The sequence below is a fragment of the Coregonus clupeaformis genome, chromosome 37, assembly GCF_020615455.1.
Source record: "Coregonus clupeaformis isolate EN_2021a chromosome 37, ASM2061545v1, whole genome shotgun sequence".
Classification (NCBI taxonomy): Eukaryota; Metazoa; Chordata; class Actinopteri; order Salmoniformes; family Salmonidae; genus Coregonus; species Coregonus clupeaformis.
The window spans coordinates 21,068,778-21,085,609 of NC_059228.1; the positions used below are offsets into that span (position 1 = coordinate 21,068,778).

Genomic DNA, 16,832 nt, shown 5'->3' on the forward strand with positions numbered 1-16,832 from the left:
GTGTTGCAAATCCACAGAGTCACCAAGGAGGCTAGTGTGGCAAATCCACAGAGTCACCAAGGAGACTAGTGTGGCAAATCCACAGAGTCACCAAGGAGCTGGTGTGGCATATCCACAGAGTCACCAAGGAGAATAGTGTGGCAAATCCACAGAGTCACCAAGGAGATTAGTGTGGCAAATCCACAGAGTCACCAAGGAGGTTAGTGTGGCAAATTCACAGAGTCACCAAGGAGCCTAGTGTGGCATATCCACAGAGTCACCAAGGAGGTTAGTGTGGCAAATTCACAGAGTCACCAAGGAGCCTAGTGTGGCATATCCACAGAGTCACCAAGGAGGTTAGTGTGGCATATCCACAGAGTCACCAAGGAGACTAGCGTGTTCACACATGTTTAATGATTGATCTGAATTTCCCCATGAAAAAAAATCATATTTTCATTAAACAAACAAAAGGAGATAGTATTGTTTATTCAGCTTCAACTGCTATAACCTGTAAGAAGGAAGTGAAAATAAGAGATCAATAGTATCCTTTCACTCAAAACACATGAACACTTGAAAGAATACAATGGATGTGATAGGGTACTCCTTTGTAAGCCTCTGTGCTCAGCTTTGATTTAAATTTCGAGTATCAATTTAGTAGGAATCGTCCTATATTCTTTAACATTAGAAACTGTATCAATATCCTCTAAGTATAGGTTTCTCAGAGACCTCTAAGTCATTATGCTCCAATAAAGTTATTAGGTCAATATCGACCTCTGTGTACACTGAACCATCAAGTGGTAGCCTACTGATGAGGTTATATTTGGTATATAGTAAGTGTTGGGCTGCGTCTGAAATAGCACCCTATGCGCTATGGGTCTTGGTCAAAGGGAGTGCACTATACAGGGAATAGGGTGCCATTTCCGATGCAGCCTAGGTGTAACAGCAGATCAGTAGTGTGTTCCTGTCCGGCGTCGCGGCCCTTGGCCATAAGCTTGTTGACCTGGGTCTCAGTAACGTCAGCACGCTCCTCTTTCTCATCCAGCTCATGCTGCACCTTCCTGAACTTTGACATGTGAGAGTTGGATGGTTCCTCCTTGGAGGGGGAGAAGGTGAGAGGGACAGAGGAAGAGGATACAAGAAGAGAGAAGGAGAGAGGGAGAAAATTAGAGAGGGAGAGAACCAGATAATAACAATGCAATGATTCTCCTAGTACTTCACCGCTTCCTCAGCCTGCCTCTTGTAGGCCTTCACTTTCAACTGCAGCTTGTCCACCAGGTCCTGCAGTCTGCCAACGATTTTCTTATCTTTCTCAGTCTGTGTGTGAGAGAATAGTCAAAGCCCACAAGTCATGTGTGTGTGTGTGTGTGTGTGTGTGTGTGTGAGTGAGTGTGTGCAGGTGTTTCTCTTACCTTGTAGGTGAGCTCCTTGACTCTGCGCTCATACTTGCGGACTCCCTTGACCGCATCCACACCTCTTCTCTGCTCTGCCTCCACCTCAGTTTCAAGCTCATGCACCTGTAGCACAGGGGACATGGACACAATGTTTGAGAAGTTGTAATCAATATTCAATCAAAATATTTAAAAAAAGGCTTCATATACTGGCTTTTATACTTGGCATCATAACCATCATAATCACCAAGATATTATTGGGTATCTGTATCAGCCTGAGAATTGCTATATTCTTCCCTATAATATGCTACAATTGAACATAAAACTCAAAATGCCAGAATCACTGCTAACTCCCCCTGCCCTCCAGTTTCTGGTGCTGCTTCTTGCCACCCTTCATGGCCAGGTTCTCAGCCTTATCCAGACAGTGCTGCAGGTCCTTGACTGTGACTTCCAGGTTCTTCATCCGCTCCAGGTGAGAGCTGGTGTCCTGCTCCTTCTTCAGCTCCTCAGCCATCATAGCCGCCTGGAACAATAGGTAGCATGCAGGTCAGAAGATTATCCTGGAGGTCGGGGAATAAAACATATGCATTTCTGATGCAAATTGGACAATCAGGTTGTATTGTGTATTCGGCTAGGATCATCATACATACATTCTCTAGAAGGGAGTCCTCTGAGATGTTTGCCTGGGGTTGTAGACTACAATACAAGCCACATTATGAGGACTCACATCAGTGATATGCTTCTTGGCCTTCTCCTCTGTGTTCCTGGCCTCCTGGACGATGTCATCCACCTCTCCCTGCACTGCCACCAGGTCAGTCCCCAGCGTCTTCTTGGTGTTCAGAAGTCTGGTGTCCTGGAGGAGTAATATTATATTATGTTTAGTTGGACCTTTTTTTTATTTTAATGTTTTTTATTTCACCTTTATTTAACCAGGTAGGCCAGTTGAGAACAAGTTCTCATTTACAACTGCGACCTGGCCAAAATAAAGCAAAGCAGTGCGATAAAAACAACAACACAGAGTTACATATGGGGTAAACAAAACGTACAGTCAATAACACAATCTCAAGATTGAAAAAAAAATAAAAAAAACTATGTACAAGTCACATGATAAAACTATGTACAAGTCACATGATGGGAACTGGGAATTACATTTGACTCTTATTACCTTGGAGTGCAGCAGTCCCACACGCTCGCTGGTGTCTACCAGCTTGTGCTCGCCCACTATGCGGCCTCTCTCTGTCTGCTCCAGAGCAACTGTCAGCTCCTCTGTCTCAGCCACCATCAGAGAGTTCCTGCGGTCAACCATGGCAGCCTGCTCCTTCATGTCTTCAGCGGCATTCTGGGACAATGACATATAGGGACTACATTGCATTCTAGAAAACTCACAGAACTCAAGGAAGACCCTCGAGCAACTGGCCCAAACCATCATTTGTGGACACTGTATGCTACTTGCAGAATAAAATGATTTATGTCAAGTAAGTCATTATTTGCTATAGATCAAGACAATTCCCTCACTATCTTCAGGGTTTTTTAACCTGATGTCATGGCTTCTGTACCTTGAGCTGTCCCTGGACGTTCCTTAGCTGTTTCTGGGCCTTCGGCGGTCTTCCTGTTGGAGTGGCTCAGCTGGATATCTATCTCGTTCAGGTCTCCCTCCATCTTCTTCTTCACTCTCATGGTGTCGTTTCTGCTGCGGACCTCAGAGTCCAGACTGCTCTGCATGGACTCTGCCAACCTCTGACTATTTCTCTTTAACCTTTCCATCTCCTCGTCCTTCTCCGTTAAAATGTGTTCAAACAGCATTTTCAAACTGTAACACTTTAATGTGTTTATACTTATGGAACAGCAGTGGGCTCTACCTCAGCCTCCTCCAGAACGGTCTGGATCTCTGACTTCTCAGTCTCCACAGTCTTCTTGGCCTTCTCATGGATGCTCTTGCCAGTCTCTCCGATCTGTTCAGTCAGGTCAGAGATCTCCTCTGCACACACAAACACAAAATCGCTTTATAATAAGGAGATTTTCAGGGGACATACATGGCTAACATGCAATTTTGTTGTAGTTTTCTCATCTTGCTGATTATTTTTTCTCCCTTTTCAGGGTCTCCAGCTGATCCAGATCCTCCTCATAGGAGTTCTTCATCTTGAAGAGCTCAGTGTTGAGAGAGCGAGAATCCTTCTGAGCTCCTTCCAGCTCAGCTTGGCCCACCTCAAACTTCTGCTTCCACTCTGCTAGGATCTTATCAAAGTTCCTCTGCTTCTTGTCGAGGTTGGCGGCCAAGGCTTTGGCCCTCTCCACGTCAATCATGAGGTCCTCCACCTCTCCCTGCAGCCTCTGCTTGGTCTTCTCCAGAGAGGCTCACTTTGAGTTCACAGCCTCGATGGTCTCATCAGCTTCCTGCAGACACTTACGGTGGTTGGGTGCGCTGTGGCGGAAGCGTTCATGACAAATGTGCGCAACGGAGGAGCATGCATGGTTCCCATGAAGACCAATGAAGAATTTAAACATAACAAAATGCAATGCAAGGATGTTAAGAAGCAAAACACATTTTCCAAACTTTTTAAAACTACAACTAAGTGTTTGTTGAATGTTAAGCCTACGGAAAGTGTTATACTTTGACAAAGTGGAAAGTGTTCCTGTCTGAAAGTGAATGCGTTAGGTAGCTGCTTCTCCCACTAATGTACTGATGCATTCTCCCACTAATGCACTGATGCATTCTCCCACTAATGCACTGATGCATTCTCCCACTAATGCACTGATGCATTTTCCCACTAATGTACTGATGCATTCTCCCACTAATGCACTGATGCATTCTCCCACTAATGCACTGATGCATTCTCCCACTAATGCACTGATGCATTTTCCCACTAATGTACTGATGCATTCTCCCACTAATGTACTGATGCATTTTCCCACTAATGCACTGATGCATTCTCCCACTAATGTACTGATGCATTCTCCCACTAATGCACTGATGCATTTTCCCACTAATGCACTGATGCATTCTCCCACTAATGCACTGATGCATATTGCTACTGTGATACTATTGATGACAATCTACAGTGTATTAACTGGCATGCTCCTACTAATCTGCTAAGACATTAGAGATTCTTGTTCCCGAACAAATCCATCACCATCTATACAAACGGGTCCTTCTACTTTAATTGTACAGTAGGCCTACAGCAGTGCACTGCACTGTCATCTTCTTCATTATTGTGTGATTGCAAATATCACTCAGACACTGGAGGAAAACAATGATTTCATAAACATTCAAATGAAAATGTTTTTGGGCGGTAAATATGATACAGACCATATCTGTCAATAAAAATATTTGTGTTTATTCACTTAAAACATGGGTACGATTAGCATACTTGAAATGTAACAAAAAACTATTAAAGTTATATTTTGCTATTAATTTGATCTTACGTCAGGTAGTTCACATCCCAAACATAAACACCTCACTTTATCAGGAGTATAATAACACTGTAGCACATGGTGTTGAAAGCAGAATAAATATCTGTTGGCAGTTCAGACAGTAAATAATTTCTCTCATCTTTCATCTTTATCTGGCTTACATAACCCACTGGGTAACACTTTATAATAACATTCTGTCTGAGCGTTATTAGAAAGTGTTACACCACATGGTAGCATTCTGCCATTCTACTCAATATCACATAGTCGTCACTCAACATGCCTGTGGTACATGTATGTTATTTGCTTTCACTATCCATTTACAAACCTAAGTGTAATACATACACTTAAACAGCAAAATCCATACATAAAAATAATAATGTTTTTTCTCTCTCTTTTTTCTCGGTATTCATCCGGTTCAGGCCTGAAACATGGTGCATCACATAGTATGGCAATACATTTTTAAATGGAGCTATTCCATTGTTTAGCATTGGGTGTTATTGAAAACATGTAGACAAATCACCTTAAATCACACTGTTTGCACGGTCAAATAACTTGATGTACAACTGACGGAAATGTTCAATTTTGGAAATCACTGGCTTTGTGATGTAAGATGAAAAGAGCACCACTTTTCAGCTCCATTTGCCATATGTAGCAGGACTAAGCTAGTCAAACCATCCATTTGCCATATGTAGCAGGTCTAAGCTAGTCAAACCATCCATTTGCCATATGTAGCAGGTCTAAGCTAGTCAAACCATCCATTTGCCATATGTAGCAGGTCTAAGCTAGTCAAACCATCCATTTGCCATATGTAGCAGGTCTAAGCTAGTCAAACCATCCATATGCCATATGTAGCAGGTCTAAGCTAGTCAAACCATCCATTTGCCATATGTAGCAGGTCTAAGCTAGTCTAACCATCCATTTGCTATATGTAGCAGGTCTAAGCTAGTCTAACCATTGTCTTTTAAGTTTCATACCTATTCTCAGCTACGGGATTCTATGAGAGAATCTCAATTGGATTTTCTCCATTCCTCTCTTCCGTCCTCTCCTCACCTCCTTTTGAAAAAGCTCATAGAGAATTGAGGAGAGGAGGCAAGGAGAGAAAACGTGGAAACATGACGCTTATATGAAATGAGACTCTCCTCTCTCTAACGCATCATGCAAATGACGTTTACAGAGGTGGAATCCCAAAATACCTGTGTAAAGTCGCTCTGGATAAGAGCGTCTGCTAAATGATGTAAATTTTAAATGTAAAATGTAAAGTGGTAAATATGTAGCGAGTTGAGCTAGACATTTTATAGATAAAAGGATAAGTAGTGTATCCTTTTTTAAATGTGTGCATGCTTTTCTCCTCTGAGAAAACAAATGCTGTTTCAAAGGGGGTGTGGCAGATTTCAAAACTCTTCTGCGTAAAGGATGCAGCTGAGCATCCTCCGAATTGAAACTCTCCTACCATTTTTCCGTTTCCGGGTCACCGAGCAGAGGAGGACGGAGGAGGAGAGGACAGACTTTGACCCAACTCAGAATCTCCCACTGTCTTATGGATCCACAACATCATTTCCCTGATGGAAGTAAGCTGGAAGTTACTAGAGTGTAGAATTCTATTCATCCAGCAGATGCTGCTGTGGCACTGCTAAATCCACTAGGAGCTAGAGCCTTCATCTAGGGACCACAGACCAATATTTTACTAAGGGAATTACATTTGGACAACAAGTGAGAAGAAATGGACAAACCTTTAAAAATATTATCCAATAATCAAAACATTACAATTCATAATGACGGCTCTCTTTAGTGTACAATCAATAATTAGGTATCAAGTTAGAAATATCATATTACCATTACTCAAAAACCTCAGGTAAATAAACAACAATTGAATAACTTGATGCATTTACTGTCTCGAGCATGTAAACCACAACTCACATTGAACAGAATACCAGCTTACTGAGGTACTCAGAAATATTTTCAGACTGGCTCACAATCTATAGACAAAAATCTATAGACCAATTTATTACACAAAAATACCCAACAACTGTGAAACACTGGTAGTCACAAATAGGACACCGTTTTGTTTTAAATCCTCTCATTTTATAAGACACAAGAAAGCTATATCCAAGTGGAAGTCAATGTACAGAAGTCAGAGTAAAAAAGGAACAAATAAATCAAGTTCAGTTAGCCAATGCACAATGTTTTGGCCTTGGTTTTCTATTTGATATAACAGATGTACAGTTTACTTTGAAACCCCCAACTGCTCTGTACGATACAGCTCTACCACTGAGAAAGAAATGGTAAGAAATGGAAAACCCCAAATCCATAACACATATTATATCATATTATCTCCCTAGGTATCAATTGCACTTTGAATTGTCCCCTCATTGCATTTAAAGCCCTTGTTCTATTGGTTTTCACTGTCAGTTCTTTCAGCTGCACTTCTCTGAAACGCTGAGAATGATCTAGAGGAAGCTTTCACCACAGGAGCTCTCTTGAAGAAACAGAGGAATATGTCACTGGGGAGGTTGTGACTCCATAAAGAACATCAGACATCACAGCAACAACATGGCCGCATCCCTGGGAATCTCTGTGCAGTTAGAAACCACAGACAGAACCTTTAGGATGCATCATCCATCCACTGTCCTGTCAGATCCCAGACTCATCATCATCATCATCATCATCATCATCATCACCAGATTCCCACTGGGTCTATATCCCGCTACGTTGAGTCTTTAGGAATTCTCCTGTGGAACACTACGGACTGCCGTTCCTGGAACTGCTGCTTCCGCCGCCGCTTGCGCTGGTCCCAGCGACAGAGCAGTATCATCTTGAAGGTGGTGCGGAAGGTCTTGTTGCACAGGGCGTAGCACATGGGGTTGACGGTGCTGTTGACGTAGCACAGCCAGTAGCCCAGCGCCCACAGAGCCTCGGGGATGCAGCCATTACAGAAGGTGTTGACCAGCACCATGATGTTGTAGGGTGTCCATGTGATGATGAAGGCAAACAGGATGGCGCTGAGGGTCTGTGCCGCCTTCTTCTCCTTCACCAGAGACATGCGCTTGCGCTTGGTGATCTGCGTCCGAGCCCTGGAGGCGAATCTCTTGGCTAGAGCTGCGTCTTTGAAGGAGATGGGCGCCGAGGGTGATTTGGTGGTGGTGGCAGAGGAGCCAGAGAGCGGCCCCACTCTGGTGGCCTGTAGGGCAGGCATGGACTGGACTTTGGAGATCCGGGAGGGGAAGCGTTGGTGGTAGCTGCTGTTGTCTGTGTTGGCCCCATCAGGGGTGGTAGTAGTGGTGGTGGTAGAGAGGCCGTCGCGGCTGTCCTCCTCCCCCCTAAGGGGGTCCTCTTCTGAGGCTAGGTCCAGGTCCTCGCAGGAGGTGAGGTGGGAGTTGACGGCTGCCTTCATCCCCGGCAGGTTGAGGACTATTGAGAAGATGGCGCGGTCCTGAGGCATCATCCCTCTACCGTTTCCCTCCTCGTCCTCAGACGAGCCTGAGTGGTCCACTGACAGCCTGGCGTTGTTGTTGTTCCAGCTGTCACTGCTGCTGTGGTCAGCATCCCCCTCCCTGGGCCGGGTGCTGCCAGGCCTCCAGGAGCGCATAATGGGCCAGCAGTGGAAGCGTGCGGCCAGCGCCCGACCGGGGCTCTTTCTCTGGGAGGACTGGGTCAGCTCGTAGCTGCTGCAGCTCCTGGCACTACCAGCCTGGTGGTGGACGAAGTGAGCCCTCTCTCCTCTCCTGCCTCGGCTCCCTGAGCCCTGCAGGCCCGCCAGCTCCTGTGCGCGGTTCTGCGTCTCCCTGTAGATCCGCCAGTAGAGCACACTCATAATAGTAACAGGCAGGTAGAAGGCAGCCATGGCCGTGCAGAATGTAATGATGGGCTCTGAGAGGAACTGGATGTAGCACTTCTCAGGGGGCACTGTGCGCTCCCCCACAAAGTACTGCCAGAACAGGATGGCTGGGGCCCACAGGACCAGGGACACGAACCAGGCCAGGCCGATCATCAGGACAGCCCGCCGTGTGGTCCGCTTGGCCCGGTAGGTGAGGGGCCGGGTGATGGAGAAGTAGCGGTCAAAACTGATGACCAGCAGGTTCATGACGGATGCGTTACTGGCCACATAGTCAATAGCCAGCCACAGGTCACAGGCCCAGTTGCCCAGGGCCCACTGGCCCATGATGATGTAGGTGGTGTAAAGGTTCATGGAGATGACCCCGATGATGAGGTCAGCCACGGCCAAGCTGAGCAGGAAGTAGTTGTTGACAGTCTTGAGCTGGCGGTTGACCTTGAAGGATACCACCACCAGGATGTTGCCAATGATGGTGACCAGGGACAGGAGGCCAGTGAGGAACACAATGAGGACCACCTGCCACACTGTGTGACCCCCCAGAGGGTCATAGGTCAGAGAGGTCACCGTCTCATTGAGCGAGCCTGTGAGGTTGAAGAGGACACTGAGGAAGGAGTCCTTGTCATCTGGGCTGGTTAGCTCTGGCCAGGGGTCCCTGTGGAGAGTGTTGGTGTCTGGGTAGACGATGCCCATTCCTGGGGAGCTGATGGTCAGGTAGAGGCCAGGGTCTGTGCTGTTGGAGCTCATAATGAAGTCTTGGCATATTCTGGGGAGAACACAGAGAGAGATAGATAGATTACTACAATATACTGAGAACAGTACAATATACAGTAGGTGAGGCTAACAGAACAGTTTTTCACATTTAGTGTTTTTTTTTTTGGGGGGGGGTAGATCAGCTTAATATTGCAGATAGATTGTAACTTCCATCAATGTAATTGTCTGCATCACTTCCAATCCCCCATGTTTTTTTAAATATACATACATACATACATACATACACACACACACACACACACATACAAACATACACATACATATCCTTTAAAAAAATATATATATTCCCCTTTATTACTTTCCAACCCCGCCACCCTTTCCCCACTTGGAGTAAACTAGTGAACAACAACGCCTAGGCCTCTACTTCCAGCCCATACCCACTATCTACATTTTATGGACACAGTCAATTTTATGGACACAGTCAATTTTAATTAATTAATTAATTACATTTTGTTTGTTCTTTCTCCTGAACTTCTTCTAGTCTCAACCTCTCCGATCATTTTCATGTCGATCCGGTTTGCTTCTATATGCCATATCTTTCTAACTGTGCTCCTTCGCAAAAGCTCCCAACCTACAACCCATACACTTATTATGGACACAGCGTGTCTACATTATTAGTTATCTTGTTATTGTTTGTTGTTATTAGTGCCATCCTTCAATTCCATTCAACACCTCCCATCTATCTCTTAACACCATCCATATAGGATTTCTATTTGCCATATATATTTCAACTGTACTGTGATGTCTTACAAAAGTTCTGAACCTTTCTATTCTCATTGTTTCTACAGATTGTGAATTGAAAATAAACATTTTTGCTAATAGTATTATTATGTTATTGATCGATTGACTATGACTTTTCAGATCACCCAGTAGTGCTATCTGCAGGGTTAGCTCCAGGTAAATATTGCAATCCTTTAGCCATTCCTGGACCTGTGTCCAAAAACAAGCTACAAATGGACAGTACCAAAACAAATGATCTAATGATTCTGTCTCTTCGCAGCAAAATCTGCAGAGCTGGGAAGATTGTATCCCCCATATAAATAACATTCTATTGGTAGCAATAATTTTATATAATAATTTAAATTGAAAGATTCTAAGTTTTGAATCCGGTGTCGTTTTGCGTATCAGTTCATAAACACTATGCCATGGGATCGGTACATCAAAAATCTCTTCCCAACTATTTTGCAATCTATATGGGACGGCTGTCAATCCTTTTAGTGTTAGTGGACTGGCAGTTAAAGAGATTACTCACTATTCTAGTCAAACGATCTTGTTTGCAAACAATTTCTATTCATGTGTTTAACATTTGCAATTTTTTCCCCCAGGTACGCTATACAAGCAATTTTGACACATACATCTAACTTTGAAGATTAAAGTCACCGTGCAATTTTTGTTGGACCGTCCATTACAAAAACATATTCCTCTGATTTTGCAAATTGTCAGGACAGCAGCGCAGCACGACATGCCATCCTGTGATACATCCAGAGCCTCAATCTGATTGCAAGGAGCATCTTTAAAAACACAATTACAGTATCGCTGTAAACAACACCAAGGCTTGGACACGTCTCCTGTCAGACTGCTGGTGTGACTTAGCATACAGGTGGTGGCATTTATTTCAATTCAGCTCCTGTGTCTGTTCATCTCACTGATAGGATAAAGAATAGAACATTACTGTCTCTCGCCCAAGGACAGCCATGGTCAGTGAGTGTTAGAAGAGATACCTCCCCTGCCCAGACAGAATAACACAAGCATGTGCATGCACACACATGCGTAATACAGACAAATACTACAGAAATATAGAGGGATATATTGAAACTCTATTTCAAGAGATATGAAAATATTATTCTAATTTGACCTTTACAGGCCTAATGAAAAAAACAACAACATCATTTTAGAGTCAACGAGAGAGGCAAACAGCCTCCAAACTAAAGTTGACTACAACAACGTTTTTTCTTGCTGTAACTTTTGGAAAGAAAATGAGCTGAGACAAGGGGGCTGGAGGGGAGAGAGGAGGAGAGCAGAGGAAGGGCTAACAACGCCTCAGAACACAATGCCAAGGACTGAATCCATGTGAGAATGAAGTTATTAGCTAGCTAGAGCACTCTGCACTCCATCACATGATGTATTCACACTCACACAACAATGTCTACATCTGGATCTGTTGGGCAAACCAAGTACGGGCTTGAAGAGAGGAAAATGGATGGAGGGCGCATTCCCACTGCTAGTTCTTTGGCTCAGAGTCTGAATCTCCCCGTCTCGCTGTCTGAAAGCTCAGAGAGCGGTTTGTTTTCCCCAGGATGTTTGCTAATTAGTTATTGGATTCTGCTGCTGTGATGGCCCACTGGATATGAAACCATTGAGGAGAGTTCTTCCTTTGGCAGGCAGACAACCTGATAAATACAATTTTAATAAGAAATGGTCAGATTATATTTTCTGGGAGAGTGATGGAAATAGTTCACATGTTTAAATGTGAACTATTTTCATGCCATACTAAAATGGTACCCACTACAATTCTAAATCTCAGTTTGAGTTTGTTGAACTCTATAGAACTTTATCTGATGTCTTTGTTGAAGGCTTTGTATGTTGGCCTCTCAGCTGCTACCCTGAGCCAGACTAGGTGAGGGACATCAGAGTTGAACTGGCACCAGTGGGCACACCTGCCCCCCTCAGCCGCATCCCCCTAGAGCGCTTCCTTTGATGCCTTGCACCTGTGCCCTGACAGAACCCCCACCGTTCCAGAGTGCACTGCTGCTTTACCCCATGTGCCCCAAGCTGTACTCAGTCATCTGTGACAAGGGAAAGAAGAGTAACACGCTCAGACACACACACACACACACACAAATGTAGGCACCCATTGGGCACACACTGGTTGAATCAACGTTGTTTCCACGTCATTTCAATAAAATTACGTTGAACCAACGTAGAATAGACGTTGAATTGATGTCTGTGCCCAGTGGGCCTACATTGAAACAGAGACTAAAAGAAACCATACCTGCCCGCTCACTCTCACACCCACACACTCACATCAAGTTCCTTCTCTTTATGATAAAAAACAAAGAAAGTCTTCACAACGCACGTAATCATTTACAAACTAAATTCCACTGAATATGTGAAAATATAAGGTGTCACTAATGAGGCTAAACATCTTTAAATTGGCAAAATACCTGAGTGAGAAAATGTGTCTCTGTAAGGATTACTGATTGAACATAAGGACATTTGCTTTCATCTTAAACTTCTCATTAAGAGACACAGAGCGAGCGAGCGAGCGAGCGAGCGAGCGAGAGAGAGAGAGAGAGAGAGAGAGAGAGAGAGAGAGAGAGAGAGAGAGAGAGAGAGAGAGAGAGAGAGAGAGAGAGAGAGAGAGAGAGAGAGAGAGAGAGAGAGAGAGAGGATTGTGACTCCCTGGGGCTACTGTACCAGGCTCACAGGATGTGGTTGATCGAAGCCGGAGGGAATAAGCCAAATGCCAGAATACCAGGTTATTCCTACTTTAACCTTTAACCTGACACATGACAACCACCACACCAAACAATTACCCCATGGGGTCAGAGATACAGGCCCTGATCTGGCCTACCACTGCTGTGTCGTCAGCAAACTTAATGATGGTGTTGGAGTCATGCTTGGCCATGCAGTCATGGGTGAAGAGGGAGTACAGGAGAGGACTGAGCACGCACCCCTGAGGGGTGTTACCTACCCTTACCACCTGGGTGCGGCCCGTCAGGAAGTCCAGGATCCAGTTGCAGAGGGAGGTGTTTAGTCCCAGGGTCCTTAGCTTAGTGATGAGCTTTAAGGGCACTATGGTGTTGAACGCAGAGCTGTAGTCAATGAATAGCATTCTCACGTAGGTGTTCCTTTTGTCCAGGTGGGAAATGGCAGTGTGGGGTGCAATAGAGATTGAATCATCTGTGGATCTGTTGGGCGGTATGCAAATTCGAGTGGGTATAGGGTTTCTGGGATAATGGTGTTGATGTGACCAGCCTTTCAAAGCACTTCATGGCTACAGACGTGAGTGCTACGGGTTGGTAGTCATTTAGGCAGGTTACCTTAGTGTTCTTGGGCACAGGGACTATGGTGGTCTGCTTGAAACATGTTGGTATTACAGACTCAGTCAGGTAGAGGTTGAAAATGTCAGTGAAGACACTTGCCAGTTGGTCAGCGCATGCTCAGAGTACACGTCCTGGTAATCCGTCTGGCCCTGCGGCCTTGTAAATGTTGATCTGTTTAAAGGTCTTACTCACTTCGGCTACGGAGAGAGTGATCACACAGTCGTCCGGAACAGCTGATGCTCTTATGCATGCTTCAGTGTTGCTTGCCTCGAAGTGAGCATAGAAGTAATTTAGCTCATCTGGTAGGCTCGTGTCACTTGGCAGCTCGCGGCTGTGCAATATGCAGTTCTAACAACAACAAAATGGACACCCCACCACTGTTTTTGGTGAACAGCTGAGGGATGGGGCTGGAGAAATGTAACCACTGCCAAATTCATAGACAGAGCTATGGATACAAGGACTGACCATCCATGAGATCACAATGATAGTTTTAACCATGTTTTGAGGCTATCCAGTGTTTACAATTACATTGTTTAAAAAGGAGAGTAAAACAAGCGTATATTCTGGGTTCTGATGGTGAACGTGAGTTGAACTAAGCTCATGAGGCATTTGTAAGTTATTTTCTTCAAGAATCAATGGGTATTATTTGTTATTTTTCTATTTTTCTTCTTTTTTATATTTACTTATTAATTTTTTACTTAACACTTATTATTCTTAAAACTGCATTGTGATTAAGGGCTTGTAGGTAAGCATTTCACTGTAAGGTCTACACCTGTTGTATTTGGCGCATTTGACAAATACAATTTGATTTGATTTGATTATTAATTTAAATGTCCAAAATGGATGTACCAATCGGAGATTGGCCCTTTAAATACATAGGCCTAGCTTCAGCTATCGAGCTGCTTTATAAATAACTGTCTCCAGGCACATATTTTTGGAGACATAGGTGATCGATACTTGTTTTCTGCATCCTTACACAACCTGTTCTTTGACATTTTGTAGCATTTGTCACTGCATCAATCCTACCTGTCAAAAGCCAGGAATCCATCTTGACGGCCGAATGGACAAATCTGGACCATTTCTGTTTTTATCACTAGAAAAGCATCAATAACAAAGACTGAACAACAACAGTACAGGACACAAAACATTACTTGAATTGTTGTAAAAGAAACCTCAGAAATATTAAAATAATTCAAGAGATATGATAATGACTAAAGCATTGTGCAATCACCTGCGTGCATGGGTGATTTACAGCAGCCCTTTTGCTAGCTGTTCCCATACCTCCAGTCAATGGCCAACGACTTTCCATTTAAAAGCACATCTCGGCAGAAATACATATATATAATAAAAATCCATCATATTCTTTGCTAAATTAATATTGGGGAAACACTGTTACAGTGTGCTGCAGAGAGAAATGATGGTACCATTTCAAACCATGAACCGGACATTACATACAATTACACTAAAGTACATAGCAGTTTATTTAATAAACCTTGATTGAAATTGCCTTGAATTTCAACCATGACTATACCAGCCCACATATGCACATACAGTACCAAATACTGGATGGTCTAGACAGTGTGAGCCATTATAATGCAAAGCTGAGTGGGCAGTGTGGGCAGTGTGAATCCTGCCAGTGTGAATAAGCACTAATGGTGATCTGGGAAAATGTACATTGGATTCTGTTAATAAAATCCCTTTAGTCCCTTGTGGGAGTGTCTCTACTACCAATGAATCCTGGAGCACATAATAGATATTTACAACCATGGCATTGATCTTGGGAACTTGGCTTTACACAGAACCAATAGCCAGACTGATACACACCCAAACTGGAGCATGTAGAATTACAAGACAAACGTCCTTGTTTTGCCCTGCTAAAATGAATACTAAATTCAGTCAGTGCGATATATTCGAGGGTGAAATGAGATCTTGTGAACAGATTGTGGTCACTGTGTCTGCTGTGGAGTCATCGATCCTGTCTTATCGACCAATAAGTCTGATCCTGTCTAAAGGACCCGGGCTCCTCTGTAACCGACACTTGAATATGTTTAATTTCAACCTCAGTGACTTATTTAGCATGTGCAAACACAATACCATGGAATTACCCACATTTCTTAGAAATTAGAAGTTTCAAACCTTATTTTAATTTTTTTTACATTTTAGTCATTTTAGCAGACGCTCTTATCCAGAGCGACTTACAGTTAGTGAGTGCATAGATTTTCATACTGGCCCCCTGTGGGAATCGAACCCACACCCCTGGCGTTGCAAACGCCATGCTCTAACAACTGAGCTACAGAGGCAATGCTTTGACTTCAATGACTGAATAGACAGTATTTGTCTTTATATATAATACTTTCTGGTATACTGAAATTGTTATTTGTGCATAGAACATTTAGTTTTTGTAACAGTCAACACATTCACTGAGATAAGCTGTTAAGTTTGCTGATTAACAACATATTCATAACATTCTGTATACAAAGGTATGAAGTATAACACATGCAATCTGTGTTTTTCATGAGTTTATTTCACCTTGATTTAACCAGGTAAGCCAGGTGAGAACAAGTTCTCATTTACAACTGCGACCTGGCCAAGATAAAGCAAAGCAGTGCGATAAAAAACAACACAGAGTTACATATGGGGTAAAACAAAACATAAAGTCAAAAATACAACAGAAAATATATATACAGTGTGTGCAAATGTAGCAAGTTATGGAGGTAAGGCAATAAATAGGCCATAGTGCAAAATAATTTCAATTTAGTATTAACACTGGAATGATAGATTTGCAAGAGATGATGTGCAAATAGAGATACTGGGGTGCAAATGAGCAAAATAAATAACAATATGGGGATGAGGTAGTTGGGTGGGCTAATTTCAGATGGGCTGTGTACAGGTGCAGTGATCGGTAAGGTGCTCTGACAACTGATGCTTAAAGTTAGTGAGGGAGATAAGTGTCTCCAGCTTCAGAGATTTTTGCAGTTCGTTCGATTTATAGATGACCTGGAGCCAGTGGGTTTGAGACGAATATGTAGTGAGGACCAGCCAACAAGAGCGTACAGGTCACAGTGGTGGGTAGTATATGGGGCTTTGGTGACAAAACGGATAGCACTGTGATAGACTACATCCATTTTGCTGAGTTGAGTGTTGGAGGCTATTTTGTAAATGACATCGCTGAAGTCAAGGATCGGTAGGATAATCAGTTTAACGAGGGCATGTTTGGCAGCATGAGTGAAGGAGGCTTTGTTGCGAAATAGGAAGCCGATTCTAGATTTAACTTTGGATTGGAGATGCTTAATGTGAGTCTGGAAGGATAGTTTACAGTCTAACCAGACACCTAGGTATTTGTAGTTGTCCACATACTCTAGGTCAGACCCGCCGAGAGTAGTGATTCTAGTCGGGTGGGCGGGT

At 43.5% G+C, this 16,832-nt stretch overlaps 1 protein-coding gene and 1 pseudogene across 1 annotated transcript in view; both read right to left on the reverse strand.

Annotated features, from left to right (window-relative positions):
• Window positions 1–874: 874 nt before the first annotated feature.
• Window positions 875–3,872, reverse strand: LOC121553258 (annotated as a pseudogene).
• Window positions 3,873–4,706: 834 nt separating this feature from the next.
• Window positions 4,707–16,832, reverse strand: part of chrm3a (cholinergic receptor, muscarinic 3a) — a 100,445-nt gene continuing 88,319 nt past the window's right edge. Inside the window, exon 3 of the mRNA XM_041867034.1 lies at window positions 4,707–9,373. Coding sequence (XP_041722968.1) covers window positions 7,483–9,354 — 1,872 coding nt within the window. The 5' untranslated portion in view covers window positions 9,355–9,373 and the 3' untranslated portion in view covers window positions 4,707–7,482. The remainder of the gene's footprint in view (window positions 9,374–16,832) is intronic.